General features: G+C 38.7%; 1 protein-coding gene across 6 annotated transcripts in view; it reads right to left on the bottom strand.

Annotated features, from left to right (window-relative positions):
* SLC39A9 (solute carrier family 39 member 9) overlaps nt 1-19,119 on the bottom strand; it is a 43,633-nt gene extending 24,514 nt beyond the window's left edge. For all 6 annotated transcript variants that reach the window (XR_014060452.1, XR_014060453.1, XR_014060454.1 and 3 more), the window contains exons 1-2: nt 18,332-19,119; nt 2,562-2,670 (exon numbers count right to left, since the gene is read on the bottom strand). Coding sequence is in view for 3 of the 6 variants with exons in the window: in XM_081513538.1 (XP_081369664.1) it covers nt 2,562-2,670; nt 18,332-18,445 (223 nt within the window). In the remaining 3 variants the exon portion in view is untranslated. The remainder of the gene's footprint in view (nt 1-2,561; nt 2,671-18,331) is intronic.
* Between the last annotated feature and the right edge of the window lie 319 nt (nt 19,120-19,438).

Genomic DNA, 19,438 nt, shown 5'->3' with positions numbered 1-19,438 from the left:
ATTCACTGATTACTAAAATGTCAATGTTCACTCTTGCCACTTCCTGTTTAATCACTTCCAATTTACCTTGATTCATGGACCTAATATTTCAGGTTCTTATGCAGTACTGTTCTTGATAGTATCGGACTTCACTTTCACCACCAGCCACATCCACAACTGGGCGTCATTTCTGCTTTGGCTCAGCCTTTTTATTCCTTCTGGAGCTATTTCTCCACTCCTCTCCTGTAGCATATTGGGCACCTACTAACTTGAGGGCTTCATCTTTCAGTGCCATATCTTTTTGCCTTGTGAATATAAAATATGTAAGTGAAAATAGTTGTAAAATATTTCTTTTCTTTTTTCTTTTTATGAAGGCCAACCAGCATGTGGGATCTTAGTTCTCTGACCAGGGATCAAACCCACAACTCCTGCAGTAAAAGCACAGAGTCTTAACCACTGGACCACTAGGGAAGTCCCTTAAAAGATTTTTTAATGATGGCTTGGGGCAGGAGAATAATCTGTGATGAAAAGGTTAAAGAGATCAGAATGCTTATTAGTCAAAAAATAGGTTTATAAAGCACATGTATCTATTTTCAAATGAATCCACAAAATTATTTTGGGTCAAAACAAGGAAAACTGAAAATAAAGGAAAGCAACCCAACACATAGTAGCTACATTTAACTTTAAAACTATACCTGAAATATGGTATATACATTATTATCTCATAAAACTATCAGCAAAAAAACAACAATAAAAAACTAAAGGTGGAGCACTTTTTCCCTCTACCCTAGTGTTTCCCAAACTTGTCTAATAAGAATCATTTGACAACTTGTTAAAATTAGATATACCCAAATATCTTCCCTGGAGATTTTGATTCAATAGACTAGGTTGGGGGTCAGAAAACTGTACTTTTGAAATGCACCCCTCCCTCAAGAAACTTTTATTATCAGACAAGTTTAGCAAACAACACCACCCATAATTCTTAGCACAAAGCCAAGCAAAACAAATTTTAAGTGTCTATTTAATCATAGTCTGAATGTTTTCTAGCACACCAGCATAGTAAGTTCCACAGTGGAATGAGCACACCCAGGAAAATTCAAGATGATCCACTAGAACATGAAAGGAAATACTGATCTATATACTGTTACTTTAAATCTCATTTTCCAAAATTTTCTATTTAAGGAGTGTGTTTTATAATGTAGAGTATATCAGTGCAATAGCACATGTATTATCTTTTTTTCTCAATAGAATATATGATCAAAAAAGAGTGGAAACCACTGCTCTAAGGCTTCTAATTTGTTATTTTTTCCTAAGGCTGACCAATCCTCAGCCTCTGTCCTATTTTGCACTAACCTCCATGACCCCCACTCTTTACCACTATGACCATATTCATACCCCAGGCATATGAGCATCAACCCTCTGAATATAGGACACAGTTTTTTTCCTCTACTAACATCTGAAAAATTATTTATTATGCTGTGACTAGTAAGAAATTTGGAAGGTGCTAATCTCTTTATTCTATTCTTAAAGTCCAACAGACTCTTGGCATCTGAAGAGTCAGCTCACCAATATAACATTTGTGGTTTCAGTCAAGTGAGACGTTTCATCACAGGTGAGAATCTGATTTTGCTGAATCACAAATCTGAATCAAGTATGCCTCCCAGCTGATATAAAGGACCAAATCATTCAGCAGATGAATGAATCAAGCTCACCGCCCAGCATTTACTCTTCTATAGCTATACTGCTCTCTGCTTGTTATTAGGGTCAGGAGAGGTCTCTTTAATTTCTTAGTTATCCTTTACTACAGAAGTCGTCATTATCCACAAGGTTTATTATAAAGAGTCCTTGAGGGGCTTCCCTGGTGGCTCAGTGGTAACAAATCCACCTGCCAATGCAAGAAACATGGGTTCCCTCCCTGGCCCAGAAAGAACCCACATGCCTTGGAGCAACTAAGCCTATGTGTCACAACTATTGAGTCTCTGCTCCAGAGCTTGGGAGCTGCAGCTTCCGAGCCCATGTACTATAGCTACTGAAGCCTACATGCCCTAAAGTCCGTGCTCTGCAATGAGAAGCCACCACAATAAGAAGCCTGTGCACAGCAAGTAGAGAAAGTCAACACAGCAATGAAGACCCAGCACAGCCATAAATTAATGTATAAAATTTAAAAACAAAATGGTTAAAATTTTTTTTAAAGAGTCCTTGAATCCAAATGTGTTTTTTTCTCTCTCTCCATATATATATATATATATTTTTTTTTTTAATTAAAGAACACTAAAAATACAATCATTGTCAGTAGGAATTTGGAAGTTTTGCATAGGCATTAAAAAGAATGACTGTCATTCTTAGAAAGCCTGCAATTCATGTGTTATTGCAAATAAATCTTAAGTGGTATTCGTGGACTGAGGCATTCAATTCACAAACTGCTACTGATGTGTTTACTGTCAAAGACATCAAAAGATATGCTTTGGCATATATTCTATGGCAAACGTGTGAACTGTTTTCAGAAAAAAATATCACCAAGCTTCTCTTTTGAGCCCTCCACATCAATAACATAGCTCAAAGAAGGCCCATCTCTCTCTCACCCTCAAGAATATCTTCATAAAGTGCGTGTACTCCTTCAGGCACGATGACCGCCAGTGCAGTTCCACAAAGGAGGCCGGCACCCAAAACAGTCACCAGCTTTAGTCGCTCCTGGAAAGAAAACATAAGCTGTTGAAAAGATTGATGACTAAACAAGGGAAAAGTTTCTGAAGTATCTGCAATGAAGACGGTGAGCTACTTATTTGTGAGGCCAAAATCTACAATGGCCAGTGAACATGAAAAAGGGTCAGCTTCATCAAAGTGTGCTCAGTCCCTTCAGTCATGTCTGACTCTTTGCGAGCCCATAGACTGTAGCCCACCAGACTCCTCTGTCCATGCGATTCTCCAGGCAAGAATACTGGAGTGGGTTACCACGCCCTCCTCCAGGGGATCTTCTGACCCAGGGATCAAACCCTCATCTCCTGCTTTGCCTGTGTTGCAGGTGGATTCTTTACCTGTTGAGCCATGGGGAAGCCCAAGCTTCATGAATAATAATGCCAGTTAGAACAAGGAGATACCATTTTTAAGCTTACCAGATTAGCAGCAATGTGGGAAAACTTGTCTACTACCCACAACAGGGAGAAGTTAGCATACTCATCTTAAACTGGAGGAATTGGGAGCTGCTGCAACCTATCTCCATGGGGTCGCTAAGAGTCGGACAACGACTGAAGCGACTTAGCAGCAGCAGCAGCAGCAACCTATCTGGATCCCAGTTTGGTAATTTAGATTTAAAGCTTCAAAAATGTGAATTCTTTGATCCAGCAATTTCACTTCTAGAAATTTTCCTAAGAAAGAAAGAACTATACAAAGATGGCCACTGTACATATTAAGAATGCAAACCTGAAAATAATCTAAATGTCCAAGAAAGGAGATTAGCTAATAAATTTAAATACTTTATCATAGCACCAAGTGAAAAGTGAAAATGTTAGTAGCTCAGCAGTTAAAAATTATGACAGAGGTCTACTCATGGATACAGAAGGTAATGACATGACTTCCCTGGTGGTCCAGTGGGTAAGAATCCACCTGCCAATGCAGGGGACATGGGTTTCATCACTGATCCAGTAAGATCCCATATGCCATGGGGCAACTTAGCCCATGTGCCACAACTACAGAGCCCACACTCACAGCTCGTGAGCTGCAACTACTGCAACCTGCACGCTTACAGCCTATGCTCCGCAACAAGAGTGGCCAATGCAATGAGAAGCCCGTGTACCAAATCAAACAGCAGCCCCCGCTCACTACAAGAGAAAGCCCATGCAGCAACGAAGATCCAGCACAACCGAAAACAAATAAGTTAATTCAATTTTTAAAAAGGCATGATGTACTGCTACGAGGAAAAAGCTGCTGGCAAACAACATGTATTGATAATCTCATAGTTCTTTCGAAAAAATATACATATAAGCAGAACAAGTGTAAACATTAACAATTTTTCTTTACAGTTTATTACCATAATATGTAATATATAATTTATAATACATTTATTTATCTGCAATGAGCATGTAGTACTCATACAATGAAAAAACATATTTAGTTTAATACTAAAATGTCCTCTAGTTTAAAAAAAATGCTTGATTAAGATTGACATACTAGAGCTGTAGCTATTTAATGTATACAATTTTATATATTTGGAAGTACACATCTATGAAACCATCATTAGAATCAATGCCATAAATGATCTATGGCTTTAATCTACTAATCCTAGTTTTTTCTTTTTACTCAGATTTCCTTAGGAGACTGTATCCTGACATACAAGATATAAAAGATTATGTTTCAAAATTTCCTGAAGCAGTGATGTACCCTTCTTATAGAGTCCTGGCAGTTTGAAAAATGATCTTTAAAACTACAAGAGGGCATTTATGTTGCTTACGAAAACCTTTTAATAATTTTACAGTATATCACGTACTTGGCTTTTCTGTTTTAGTTTCTTTTATGAGGTTAGCAAAAATAACAATGGCTGTGTTAGTTCTGAAATACTACTGAAGCTGCAACTGTGAAGCTGTGGGAATATATACGTACAAGTACTGCCTCTAAAGGAAAATGGGTTCTTTGCTGAAAAGCTAGTAGAAATATTACCTGCTCCTTGTTTGGGAGAAAGAAGGGATCCATACATATTGTGTCTCTATTGAAAATGGGGGAATTATAGCTGCAATGTCAGCACCAGCTAATACTTGCCCTATAGCAAGAGGGGAAGCCCCTTAGCACCTAGGCCAGGTCAGCCCTTCACACATTCAGGATGGCTATTACCAACTTACAAACTGAGAGGGTTCTGAAAGCATCCAATGGTTGGAGCATCGGCTTGGGAGGCAGAACTAACTCCACGTTGAAATTAGTTAACAAATCAGCACCTCAACTTTTCTTCTTTAAAATAATATTTCTACACATCCTATGAATATATAGGAGGCAACAGGAGAACAAGGTGGAAGCATTTTGGGAAAAGGACATCAAACAGCTGGTGTTACTCTTTTAATGCTCAATACTGAGCTATTCTAAGAGTCTTTGTCTTTTCCAAGTTACTAAACTCACCAAAGCACTGCTAATCACAGCATTCATTTGAGACAAACTGTTAAAAGAGTATGGAGAACACAAGATGGAAAAACAGCTCTGTTCTGTGTAAAAGGTGACATGATAAGTAATTAGTCTTTTCATCATTCTCTCTAAACAATTCATAGAAGTCACCTTTGCTTAAAACAATCATGAATGTCAAGTTTTACTGCTAAGAAAGGACAAAAATACAGGTAAAACTGCACTGAACTATCATTTCATTTGAGGGCCTTGGTTTCAGAACTCCACAATTCAAACTAATGAATAAATTACTAGGAAAGAAGACTGTCCTGTCAGCATTTTGACTATGCTCTACTCTGGGAAATGAAAATGAAAGATGCCTCAGCTTTGCAAACTAAGGGAAGATGAGAAGAGAGGAAAGGGATGTACCTAAAAGAGAAAGAGCTAATTACTTTCAAGAATTACTTGGGTGGTAGCTCATGTCCTACACGAAAATTAATTCCTGATGGATTATACACCTAAATATAAAACCTAAAACTCAACAGCTGTTAGAAGAAAATATAGAAAACCTTGGCAATCTTGGGGTTGGCAAAGATTTCTCAACAGGGACACAAAAAACACAAACTATTTTAAGAGAAAAAAATTCAACATCAGAATTTTAAATGTTTGCTAATCCATTAAGAAAATGAATAGGCAAGCTACATACTGGAAGAAAGTACATATATCTGTACTGGAAATACACATATCTGTGGTGGGTGCTATGGTAATAATATCCACTCAGGCCCCTTCAGGTTGGAGACATCTGTTCCCTCAAGTACTGGCACTGTTGCCTACTGATGGCTTTCAGCTAAGTCCCTCTGAAATAATGCCCTTGAGCCAAAGGGAACTAACTAACCGAAGTTATATTCCCTCCCCCAGAGCAGTCCACATCCAGTGACTAGCCCAACTTGCTGCTACGCAGATGGAGGTACAAAGCCTCAATTCAAACTATCTCAGAAGGGCCATCCAGCTTCAGTGCCTTCTGTGGAGTGATCTGAGGCCTCTACTGCAACCAAATTACAGCTCAACTTCTTCATCTGCTTAATCCCTGATGGCTCACATGGTGGTCTGCAATGCAGGAGACCTGGGTTTGATCCCTGGGTCAGGAAGAGCCCCAGGAGAAGGGAATGACTATCCATTCCAGTATTCTTGCCTGGAGAATTCCATGAACAGAGGAGTCTGATGGGCTACATACAGTCCATGGAGGTACAAAGAATCGGATATGACTGAGCAACTAACACTTGGTTATTTCCAAGAACACCTCCCAATAAACTTCCTGTAAATCTTCCTGCAAATCTTCTCAAAGTCTGTATTCTGAGGAACCCAACCTAAGCCACTGACAAAGCACTTGTATTTGAAATATAAAGAATGATTATAACTCAGTAAGAGACAAAATTAAAGTTAAAAATTAAAAACGAGTAAAACACAGATACTTCACAAAAGATATATGAATAGCCAGTAAGCCCATGAAAAGATGTTCAGCCTCATTTAGTCATCATATAAATGCAAATTTATACTACAGTGAGATACTTCTTCACACCCACTAGAATGGCTAATATTAAAGAGACGGACAACACTAAATGATGGCAAGGATACAGACCAACTGGAACTCCCATATGTTGTTGGACAGAGCATAAAACGGTACAATCACTTCAGAAAACTGGTAGTCTCTTATAAAGTTAAACCAGTAATTCCACTTTTGGGTATTTACCAAGAAAAATGAAAGCATATGTCTCCCCCCAAAACTTGTATAAAAATGCTCATAGAAGCTTTATCAATAATAGCCATAAGAATACCACAGTTTATCCACTCTGCTATTGCTGGACATCTGATTCAGACTATGGCTAACGAGATCTGTGTTTGTTGTTTAGTCGCAAAGTTGTGTCTGACTCTTTTGCGACCCCATAGACTGTAGCCCACCAGGCTTCTCTGTCCATGGGATTTCCCAGGCAAGAATACTGGAGTGGGTTGTCATTTCCTTCTCAAGGGAATCTCCCTGACTCAGCGACTGAACTCAGGTCAGTCAATGCACATAGATTCTTTACCACTGAGCTACCAGGGAAGCCCGAGATCTGTATTACAATATCATTTTAAAGAGTCAGAAAAAAAAAGAATTTGAGAATTTGGAAAAAAGAGATTTCTGAGGTAAACTTGAGTAAATCATCTCGCTTTGTAACATTTCCTCAAAGGAAAGGCAGTATGAGCTAAAATCACTATGTTTTCAGTCTACTTTGAAATTAGAGTACATACATTTATTTACCAAATGAAGTTAAACCTCCTATGCTTAACTAAGTTATTTAACTAAGCTATACAAACCTATGTTTGTTCTTGGAACTCCTTACACCAAAATTTTAAGTTCTGTGAAGGCAAAAACTTTTGTTTTTAATTTACTGCTGAATACTTAGTTTATAGACTAGTATCTTGACATATAACAGATTCTTCCCTAAACATACACAAAGAGAATGAATTAAATACCCAGCATCATGCAAGCACTGGGGACTTGGTACCTGCCATTCAACTGGCCCTTAATATCAACAAATATATGAATGCTCCGGAACCTCTTTAGAACACTTGTGCTGGGAAATAGGCCTAACATGTCCCTTAAAAGTGTAACCATATCTAGAATTTTCGGTGGTTATTTGATTCAGAATTCACCCTTTGGCTCAAAGAGTATTAAAGTACATAAAATAAGGAACCATAATAGGATTCCACCACAGTAAATGAGAGGCAATGCACTCATTTGTCTCATTAATGCAAATACCTTAAATGACATCATTTTTTTTCCAAGGAGTTCAAAACCTGTTTCAATCTTCAGCACTGTTTCAATCACTATTTAGTCACTGCTTCAATCTTCAGCAAAGTGATATAAAGATTATTTATTGTACATAGCTTTGATCAGCTTGATAAATGTGTAGCAATTTTCTCACAGCAACCTAATTACAGATGGAATACTTCTGACGGAAACAAAAAATCCAATAGTCAAAAAAATAAGCATAACTGCCATGGGTTATAGTTTCAATTTTTCTTTAAAAATTTTTTTAAACTATCTAAATCATTTTAGACTCAATTTGATTTATTTCAAGCACTTGAGATGTGGCTCCCTGTTATTTGTACAGCTGTTTTCTTTCACACAACTTCACAACTTGTTATTTAATCTCAGAACAGCATACATGTCAAAGTCAAAATGCTGACAAGTTCTCTCCTTTGCTTATGGTAAATCACCGAAAGGCTATATTTAAATGAAGAACTACAAATTTCATGTGTGGTTCAAGATGAAGAGTTCCCAAAGCAATAATATCTGTTGAACAAGTGAAATATTTGCTCAAGAGAGGCATGAACTGTGCAATGCCATTTGTCTCGTGTTATCTCATTTTACAATTTCACATCTGTAGTTGACTAAGCCAAAGGACTGACCAGAGGTATTAATTAAAACAGCAATTTGTACTCGATGCCATTAAGCTATCAGCGTAGTGCAATCTTTGAAGTCAGTTTAGTTTTCTTGGCAGATACCAAGGTAGTTAAATGGTTTTTCTTTCCTTGCTCACAGAAACAGTCAATAAATTGTTTGGTTCAATTAAATACATGCCAATAATTTTAAAAGCTTTTAATACTTAAGATTGTTTATTTCCATCTCCCTTATACAATGCTCATCTTGTACTGAAAAACATCAACTACAGTTCCCTAAAAAATGAAAGATGCATCTCTTATTATAAGACTGACCCCTTCAAAGCTGTAGGCACTGAAGGGATGAAATATCATGGGGCACAAAGTAACTCCTGTTGAAGCAACAAAGGCTTTCTCCATATTCTTACAAATAAACCTGCTTCAAGGAGACACTTTCTGATGTCAATTTAACTACTACATGATCTGCTGCTAAGTGGCAGTAACACAGTAACAGGTAATGAAGAAAACTCAAATATGAACTTGATTCTTTAAGTCCTGACAACTGAGACAAGATATCTAAAAGCTTCCTGCCTCTAAGCCATGGCTGTGACACTAAGCAAGTTCAATATCCTTCTCTGGAAGACAGGACTGCCACTACTACTACTATCATGTAGGCATATGATGTTAGCACACTTAACACAGAGTAGGTGTCACCAGTACTTGTCTCCAACCTCATCGGGAGCATGCCATAAATGCTTCTAAGCCTCTCCTCCACAAGAATCACAAAACAAAACCCAGATACTTGGATGGAAGGTCAAGTGAACAATGCTACATCGTTACCATTATGCCAGTGGCATACAGGTTTCCCTTTCCTAAATTTATTTGCATAGATGTAATAACAAGCAATACTTCATTGATGCTACTTCCTTCAATCTCGGAAAACAAGACCAACTTGCTTTTCTTTTTGTATGAGTCCTTTCTAAAAATAAAACGAAATCCCATAAGACTGCTCAACTTGACTACAAAAAAAGAAAAAAAACGCACTGATGCATGGGAAAGACCTGGGAAAACACTGACAACGAATATTATTAATACACAAGAAGTTTGATTGAATTGAGAAAAAAATACATTTTTCCCTATCAAATTAGCAAAGTTTTAAAAATTAAAAATGATGGTACTCAGTGTTTGTGAGAATACAGTGTCATTTGCATTTGTTGGGAAAAAAAAAACATTAAGAAAACCTGGTAATATAGACTGAGACTCTTCCTGAGGATATTTATGCTCTTTAATCCTGTCACTCTACCCCTGAGGAAACAATCTGAAATGAGGTCATAGTGTTAGACACAAAAATATCCATTCAACACTATTATCATTAAAAAAAAACCCAACAGTATCATGGCAAAAACTTGAAAATAGATGCATAATACGAATTTCTGTATATAAAATAACTGAATGTAATGAAGACATGGAAAAGTGCCTAGAGGGAATTCCCTGGCTATGTAGTGGTTAGGACTCCATTCTTTAACTGCCCAGGGGTCCCGTTTCAAACCCCGGTTTCCACAAGCCACAATGTGTGGCCAAATGAGGCCAAAAGTGCCTAGAACATGTTTTTAATGATAAAGGAAAAGAATACCAGGTAAAAGAAGGGGGAATGCAAACACACACACACACACACACACACACACACACTACATAATCAACCATATTAAAAATGTGAACATGCAAAAAAAATGAATGAAAAGAAACAAAAATGTTACTAGTGATTTTCCAGTGGAATAATAGTCTTATTTTCCTTTTACATGTTATCATGTTTTACAAATTTTCCACAAAGAGTCTCTATTATACAGTTAGGCTTAAATTTTTTTTATTTAGAGGGTATATAAATAGTGGCTTTGAACTTAATAAAGCTTGAGGCTCTTCCCTTTCAAGGTCACTGTTAAAATCATAGAAGAACTTAACACATAAGTTGATACTATAGCTATTGTTATTATACTGTGGGATTAGAGAGCACAGTGCCCTTAATATGCAGATAGAGATGTTTTCCCCTTTACAAAGTGGTTCTAAACAATGGTGCGTTGAGGTTTTGTAGCAATTTGAAATTTTTTCAGTCCCCCTACTTGATGTCATGCTGTGACTTATCTCCTCTGCTTGCTGTCCCTCCCCTTCTATTGCTAGTTTGCTCTTTCTGCTTCACAGAGAGCTTAGGAATCAGACAGTCCAGCCCAGAGGTTTGAGACTGGCAGCTCATAAACATAGGTTTTTTGACCCACACAGCAATGTAATAATATTTGAATTAGCAACCAAAGTATAAAATTTAGAAGATTCAGTATTTCCAACTTCTGAAAAGCAGGAAGATTTGGCAATGCCAGGGCTGGTATCATTAAACAGTACCTGCTCTTCTGTGCCACAGCTGACCACAGTTCTCATAACTCCCTGAGAACCCTAGGCACTGACCATGGAGGTCAGCTGCCACATATCGTGACACGCAGACCATTTTATCTCACTCCAGGCCTGATTTACTGCTCAGTCTCAGTAGTTATATGATTTTATGACGCATTGTGTGTTCAGGCTCAGTTGTGTCTGACTCTGCAACTCTATGGACTGTAGCCCATCAGGCTCCTCTGTCCATGGGACTTCCTAGGCAAGAATACTGGAATGGGTTGTCATTTCCTTCCCCAGGGGATCTTTCTGACCCATGCAACGAACCTCCATCTCCTGCATAGGCAGGCGGATTCTCTACCACTGAATCACCAGGGAAGCCCTTATGACCCATCACCTTAGCTGGATTAGTCAGGGTTCAATTAAGAAATGGAAAACGTAAAGTAATTTGAACCAGAAAAGTTTAATAAAAAGAGTAACTATAATAGGCGTTTGGAGTAATGAGAAATTAGCTGGTAAGAAAGAACTCTGAAGAACATAACTGCAGCTACAAGAACCAGCGACTACTCTAGGACCAAAACAAGAGTTGCTCAAAGAAGAGGTCTCATAAGGGCTGAGATCCAAACTCTGTGAGAAAGCACATGGCTGGGACTCAGAGAATGGCAGTAAGAGGTTCTAGGATCAATTAGGAGATAGAGAGAGAGAGAGAGAGAATGTGTGTGTGTGTGTGTGTGTGTGTGTGTGGTGGTGGTGGTGGGGTTTCTCTGTGTGTGTGTGTGTGTGTGTGTGGTGGTGGTGGTGGTGGGGTTTCTCTGTGTGTGTGTGGGGGGGGGGGGTTTCCCCAGACCAGGCAATGCTCAGACACCAGCAGGGTGTCTCACAATTCAATTCAATTCTAACACTATCTACTTGGAAATAGCATGAAGTCATACAAGTGGCATCTGCCACTTCAGATGCCAGTTCCAAGTCCAGGTTATTCCCTGTGCTTCTAACTAACCAGGTTGGTTTCTTAGGTTTAATTAATTGGCTAGAGCAGCTCACAGGACTCAGAAAAACATTTTACCTCCTAGATTACCTGTTTATTATAAAAGAATATAACTCAAGAATAGCCAGAAGAGATTCACAGGTAAGGTATGGGAAAAGGCATCTGTGTGCGCACTCAGTCACTTCAGTCATGACCCGATTCTTTGCAAACCCATGGACTCTAGCCTGCCAGGCTCCTCTGTCCATGGGACACTCCAGGCAACAATACTGGAGTGGGTTGCCACACCCTCCTCCATGGGGAAAGGGCACAGAGCTTTTACGCTCTCTGAGCCCAAAACCAGAAGATTACCAAACCAGAAGATCTCCAAACCCCATCCTTTGGGGTTTTATGGAGGCATCACTACACAGACATGATTGATTCAACCTCCAACCCCTTTCCCCTCCCTGGTGGAGTTGTTAAGGTCCAACCCTTGGAATCATGTGGTTGGTTCTCTCAGAGACAAGCTCTCAACCATGGAATTCTCTAGGCCAAGAAAATTGGAGTGGGTATCCATGCCCTTCTCCAGGAGATCTTCCTGACCCAGGGATCGAAGCCAGGTCTCCTGAATTGTAGGCAGATTCTTTACCATCTGAGCCACAAAAGAAGCCTCCATCCTTAAAAGTCACTGCATTCACATAATAAAATACTTTTAGAAGGGCTCTTATCATTTAGGAAATTCCAAAGGTTTTAGGAGCTCTGAGCCAGAAAAAGGTGGAAGACCAAATACATACTTCTTATAAATCACATTATCAAAAGCAGAGCTTTTGTGGTGCCACTCTAGTGTCACTCACCAGAAATCTGCACTCCAAGGTGTTGGGAAAGCTGCTCATGGGAAAGTGTCTCACCAGAAAGACTCGGGATTGCTAGTGGGAACTACTCACTGCTGGGTGCTGGAGAAGCTGTGTTCAGCAGGAGTCTGAGGCTTTGAAAGCCACCTGCAGTGCAAAAGCTGGACACTGGCAAGGTTGTCTGTGCTACATGAATCCAGTTGCCAAGGAGGCCCATTGAGCAGGCACGCCAGAACCGAGAGGGAAAATCCCTTCCTCTTACAACTCTTCTCTAGTGTCCTCTACTGACCAAGCTTAACATTGTGTCAGCTGCCAAAAGAAAAATGTTTAAAGGTCCCACACCCATTTTTGCAGAGTAGCCCATGAAGAGTGAATTTGGAGCTGAGAAGCAATAAATTGATAATTGGCCTATCAGATTATTAGAATTACATAAAGCGATACACAGGAGCCAAGTGAGCACCAAGGACAGTAGAGAGCAAGCAAAATGCTTGCTTTTGGGCTATCTTTCCACTAAGCAGAAACTTTTCTGATCCTTTAGACAGCTGAGGCTTCTGGATGGACAAGTTCTACATAACAGAGGTACTATCAGTATTCTTCTTCTCCACCTCTATTAATAATAACTAATATTCATGAAGTATTAAGCCAGGCATGTTCAATCATAACACTTTACATATATTAACTCATTTAATTCTCACAATAATCCTATCATGAGGTGGGTACTTCTACTATCCTCATTTTGTACACAGAGGCATAGAAAGTTCACATAGTTTGTCTGGACTCACAGCACCAGGAAATGGTGGAATCAGGATCCAAACCTACAAAGTCTAGCTCCAGAATCTATACTCTTAAGCACTATGCTAAACTGCTTCTCTAAAACCTATTTCATAGTTTCATTTTTTTGCTTTAAGCACCTGTCTTCTTTTCTCAATTTGCCTTTGTCAAACACACAAAGAATTAATGAAAGGAACATACAACAATGTGCACAAGGTAGGGTATAATTTTTTGGTTAATAGAAAATTGACCTCCAGATAAATACAGGGTTCACAATAGATTGTTTAAAGTAATTATCTTGTAGTTAACCCCAAGACCCTATCCCTTAAAAATCCATAATTCATATAACCAGGGCAGAAAAAACCTGCAGACCAACTAATATCTGTTTCTATTTTATTGCAATAAAGTTAGACATTGAATATTAGTATTAAAGGAGAACTGAAATTTTTATAATGCCATCATGTTTTAAGAAATACCTTTACTCATGGTTAGCATTACTATTTATTACTTGGAATTCCAAACTGAGCATGGAGGATCTTAAACTTCATTATCATTCACCAAAGTCTCACATCTAAATTCTTCCAAGAAAGGAGAGGTTAAGACTGTCACATACAGAAGCATCCTGAATCCATTTCAGGTCTTCTTCCTTCAAAAAAGATATCGATTCTTGAACAGCACAATTTAGAACTGACCAAACTACGCAGTTATCAATTGTGAAATTAATCTTGAACAGTTCAAAACAAGAACTGCTTCAGATTCCAATTTGCCAGGTGTTAATTTAATTAAAGGGCATCTAAGATATATTCAGTCTTTCTTACAGGTTTCAGTGGTATTCAGAGATTGTTTACCTCTATAGTTTTAATTCTGCTACACTGAGTAGGCACAAGGCGTGAGATATACTCTGAAAGGTAAAATGTTAGTGATGTAAAAGATATGCCTAATTGGGGGAGCTAAAGGTACCAATATAGATCCATGATATTTTCATTTCTTCTTTACAGTGTTCATTAGAAAAGAAAGATCATCTAATGGTCAAGTGCTCTGGACTGGTAATCAAACTGATTTAGCTCAAATTCCCGCCCCCCAGCAAGGGCTGTGAAGTCTCCAAGCCTGAGCATCTATCTCATAGCCTCATTCTGAGGATTAAATGAACATCACTGCCTGGGACACAAAAGGAGTTCAATAAACATGTATTATTATCAATGTTATGCAGATAAATTTCAATGATGTTTATCCATATAATATCCTAGAAAAAAGAAACTTTTTCAGGAAAATAGTATTGAATCAGATTGTATCTGGATTTTATTTAATCCAAACTTAGCTTTATCAAGCAAAGATACTCTTAAGACAATAACATTAGAAGACAATAATGTGAGCGAAGACAAAGTTATTGACTACTTTACAGATATGGGTAAACTACAGAGAGTTAGGAGTTTAAAAGGTTTGAGTTTAGAAATGAAATTCCAAGCAAGTGTGTAAAGTCTATTGTACTACCATAACAGAGTAAAAGGTAAACATACCAGACAATGCAAATGTCCTTAAAAATGCAACTTTGTCAAAACTATTTGAAAAAGTATCAACTGTCAGAGAAAAAACATATTGAATAAATTTGTTCTTTAGACACAAACCTTCCATTTGGTGCTAACTCATTAGTCCCAAAGAAGTTTATTATGAATGAGTCGATTTATCATTAGACACAAAACAAAAACTTTTAACACATGAAAAACAAAACAAAGCTTAAAAATAAGAATCAGTATAATGAAGAAGAAAAAGTTAAATACTGAGAAAAATACTATACAGCAGGGAGACCAGTGGAAAAGCCCTGGCCTTTCCAAAAAAAACATTCACGCCCATTTAGGCATAAGGAAGTTACAAAACCATCAATCAAGAAAGTTGGTTTGGGGACAAGGCATGTTGGAGAAAGTGACTAAGAAATCAATGCCACACATACCTCATGATGGTCAGATATGGCAGACAGATACCACTGCTACAGCAATTTCAGACTACTTGATTTTATCTCATTTCTAAATACTAATTCTGCCATCATTAATGGCTTTATTGATCTTTTATTCCTGCTCTGAGAAATTCTGAAGAAAAAAAGTGCTGAAAGACAAAGTAGTGGCTAGATTAAGAACACGAATAAAAATTATATCTTCTCATATAAATGAAAGTTAACTATAAGATAAATTAGGTTTATTGGTCCTTCTATTTATAATAACTCCAGTCCTGAAGAAAAGCTACACTTCCTTAAAAAGAAAAATTGTTTAGCCAATGTAGGAATTTGAGGAGCTATTCTATAAGGATAGAAACTCTGTTTCTTGGTCTCCATGAATGAAGTTCATTTTTTACAGATTTATTATCTACTAGTTTCACGATACATTGATTTATAATAATAGTATAATCTATCTGGGAAAAAATGCTAATTCCTAGGAGATAAAAATTGCCAGTTGAACTCTAAAATGTCTTTGACTAAGTTATATGTAACTTTAATTTTTTTATCCTAACAGCTCAAAATGCATTGGTCCTGCTATAATAATGAACAGATATGAATGGTGATTTATAGCATTTCAAGAACTACAGCTGGAAAAAGACCACATGACCATCAATTTAGAAAGCCATAAATGACATATCATACTAATTATCTTTATTAATGGCCTAGTTAATTACACCACTCATGGACACATTTCCTTCAGTGAGAAAAGAGGATAGCATATACCTGCATATTGCAAAAATCACTGAAGACAGTTTGAGAAAATACTGAAACTGGAAAAGGTCTAGGAATTTTATAGAAATAAAAAGTTTTATCAGTCTTTTATTTGAATTAATTATAATTCTTCATAAATGTTATCTCTACTGAGGCTTTAAATATACAAACCATTTTAAACTTCACAAACATCAGCCCTAATAATGTCAACTCAATTCTAATGTAATTAGAAGACTCAGTCCCTGGTGGCTCAGTGTTAAAGAATCCACCTGCAGTACTGGAAACCCAGGTTCAATCCCTGGGTCAGGAAGACCCCCTGGAGAAGGAAATGGCAACCCATTCCAGTATTCTTGCCTGGAGAATCCCATGGACAGGGGAGCCTGGCAGGCTAGTCCATGGGGTTGCAAAGAGCCAGACATGACTGAGCAACTGACACTCTTACTTTTTTTGCATGATTTAGTCAGAGGAGAGACAGCACGCTCACAAAGTACTGGGCAGGCAGGTAGCTCAAATGAGTGAAGTGGGGTTCACAGCCAAGAAGGACCATGACAATCTACCACTTCTCAGCTCTAGCCAACTGTTACTTTGAAGAATAAAGACAAAAAAAACAGTAACAATAAAATCGACACTCTGCTAATCTAAAGAAGTAAATCCAGGGACTTTCCCAGTGGCCCTGTGGTTGAAGCTTCATGCTTCCAATGCAATGCAGGGGGCCTGGGTTCGATCCCTGGTCAGTGAACTAGATCCCACATGACACAACTGAAAAAAAAAAAAATCCCACATGCTGTAAGTAAAGATCCTGCAAGCCACAACTAAGACCTGGTGCAGTCAAATAAATAAATAAGTCTGTAGGCTAGATTTGGTATATGGACTACTACTGCCTCAAGGGACGGAGTGGCTAAGAACTGTTGCGAGTCAGAAAAATCTAGATTGAAAAAAAACAGCTCTGATTCTAACACATTTCATAAACTTGTCCAAGTTACATAATTTAAGTCTCAGTCTCCTTATCTGTATCTCACTGTTTTTTTTTTTTAATGAAATTAGGTAATGTATATGCTCAAAAAATTGTAGCTCAATGTTATCATTAGATGCTGAAAGAAACCAAAAACAAAAAGGAAACAGATAAGGAGCAGTAGCAATTCAAGTCCCCCTTATATCTGACTACGGGGTTTATTTCTCAAGCTCATAAGGCCTAGTCCCAACTTTTTTCTCACCCACAGGCTATTTTCTTTACCACCAATGCCTTCTCTTCCCTCAGGTTAACTCAAGGCCTACCTCACAGCTCATCTATACCTTTCCTTTACTTCAGACCATTCTCCACTTCCCTTTTCTTTGAAAGCACTTTCAGGACTGACGGTGAAACTATCTTACTGTTGAACATCAAGGTACACTTCAGAAACCCTGAATGCAGGAGTTTTTCTCTCCCAATCTTTTGAGCGCTGTGCAAGTGAACTCCTCACAACAGCCCAAAGAATCCATCTGCACTTTCATTGAACGATGCTTTCACCTACCTTTTTTCCCTGTTAATGTTAGTTCAAGTGATAATAAAGAACCAAAGAAATTAAAACAAAATGTCAAACCATATTAACAAAAAAATTCATTTCTAAGCAAACAGATTTGAAAACAACTTCGAAAATCTATCCAATGTTCTCCTTTAAAGAGAAGTTTGAGTTAAGACTCATCTAGTTTTTTTCCTTACCTCATTCTAATTACAGGTATCCCCCCCCAAAAAAAAATTTTCCCAAAAAGCTATGCCTGATTTTCTCAAAAAGAGAAATTATATTGATTTCAACTCACATGAACAAATGGTATTCTTCATGTATATTTTGATAGCAATCCAGAACCTTAAATCTTTGGAACTTCTAGGTATCAAAAGAACATTACGGTGTCTCTTTCCTGGAAAATGTATAGAGTCCCAAATTTTGGTATGCAATTTCAGGGAGTTCAGAGTCTCCCAGGATCTTCAGTGGATCCACCACTCCCCGCCCCTACGCCTCTCCGTTAAGAACTCGTGCTAAATAAGAGGTTTGTTTCTATGATTAAATGTTTTGCGTCTTCTGAAAAAAGTCATCCTTAAGACCTTTAGCTCTGCTATTAAATGGGGAGGCAGCTTCCCTATCAACTGTCACTACTTCCTAGCTGCTATCCTGACAGCTGATGGAAAATAGAAAACTGAGCGCTTACCTCCGAGAAATTAACAGCCAAAGGAATGATTCCAGCCACGTAACATCCCACCAACATAGCCAGAGACAGCAGGCTAATGGAAACGAAATCATCCATTCTGCCTTCTTTATTCATCCAATACCACTAGTCTCTAATTTTTCGGGTGCTCAGGTCCTTAAACACGTGTGATTGTTCCAAGAGAACAGGTGGACTTCCCAGTTCTTTCGTCCTCCCACCAACAGATGCGTTCACGAGGCACTTCTCTCTTGAACGTACCTGTAGAGAGCCCCCTTTTTGCTGATACTAGGGACAACTTTCAGCAATCTTAGGTCCCAGCCCGTAAGTTTTCATATACCAGTCACTGGATTCCCATGGGTTAACAGCGATGAGAAGTCAATGGGAAACTATACGAAGGAGCTATTGGTTCAATCGTCGGAATACGGGCAGCACAACGGGCCTACTTTCTCCACAAGCAATGTTCCCGATGGCAGCAAGAAAAGGACGAAAACCCAAGCGAACTTGTTCGTTCTCCCTGCTCCCCTATCTCCCTGGGGCTGCCCCGCAGGTGATCGCCCCCCCAGCTCCGGGACCAGCCCACCAATCACGGCAAACTCTCCTCAGACTCTAGAGTGAGGAAAGGAGTCTTGCAGGCCGGTAATGGCGGGTCGTGGGGTTCAGCAGTGAAGCTGATACAAAGCTGTCTCTGCCCTATACCCAGTGCTGCCCATGTTACTCCACTCCGCGGGGCCTTGATCCGAAGCCACCGATACTACAGCTGCCATGGCCGCCAAGTGGCACCTCTTCATTACATCCACTTCCGGATTGCTTTACAGGCCCCTCCTTTAGAAGGGTACTTCCGGGGTTACAACCGACCTATGCCCCAGGATTCTTATACAGCCGCCATTTTTGAGTGGGGCCACTGAAAGATGGCTTGTGTCACTGTCTATACCGGTGATCACTTTAGCCGCGAGCCTAATAACGCGAGTACCGAAAATCGTGTCTCGAAAAAAGTGCTTCTTTTTCAAGTTCCAATACGTTCCCTGTGTGCTTCCTTTCCCTTAGCCAAGATGGCTGAAACAGAGTCACTATCTGCTCTAGCTGCCGGAAATCTATGAGACTCTATGGTCC

This window comes from Giraffa tippelskirchi, chromosome 7 (assembly GCF_054371585.1).
Source record: "Giraffa tippelskirchi isolate mGirTip1 chromosome 7, T2T-mGirTip1v1.2.pri, whole genome shotgun sequence".
NCBI lineage: Eukaryota > Metazoa > Chordata > Mammalia > Artiodactyla > Giraffidae > Giraffa > Giraffa tippelskirchi.
This window is presented reverse-complemented; position numbering and strand designations above follow the sequence as displayed.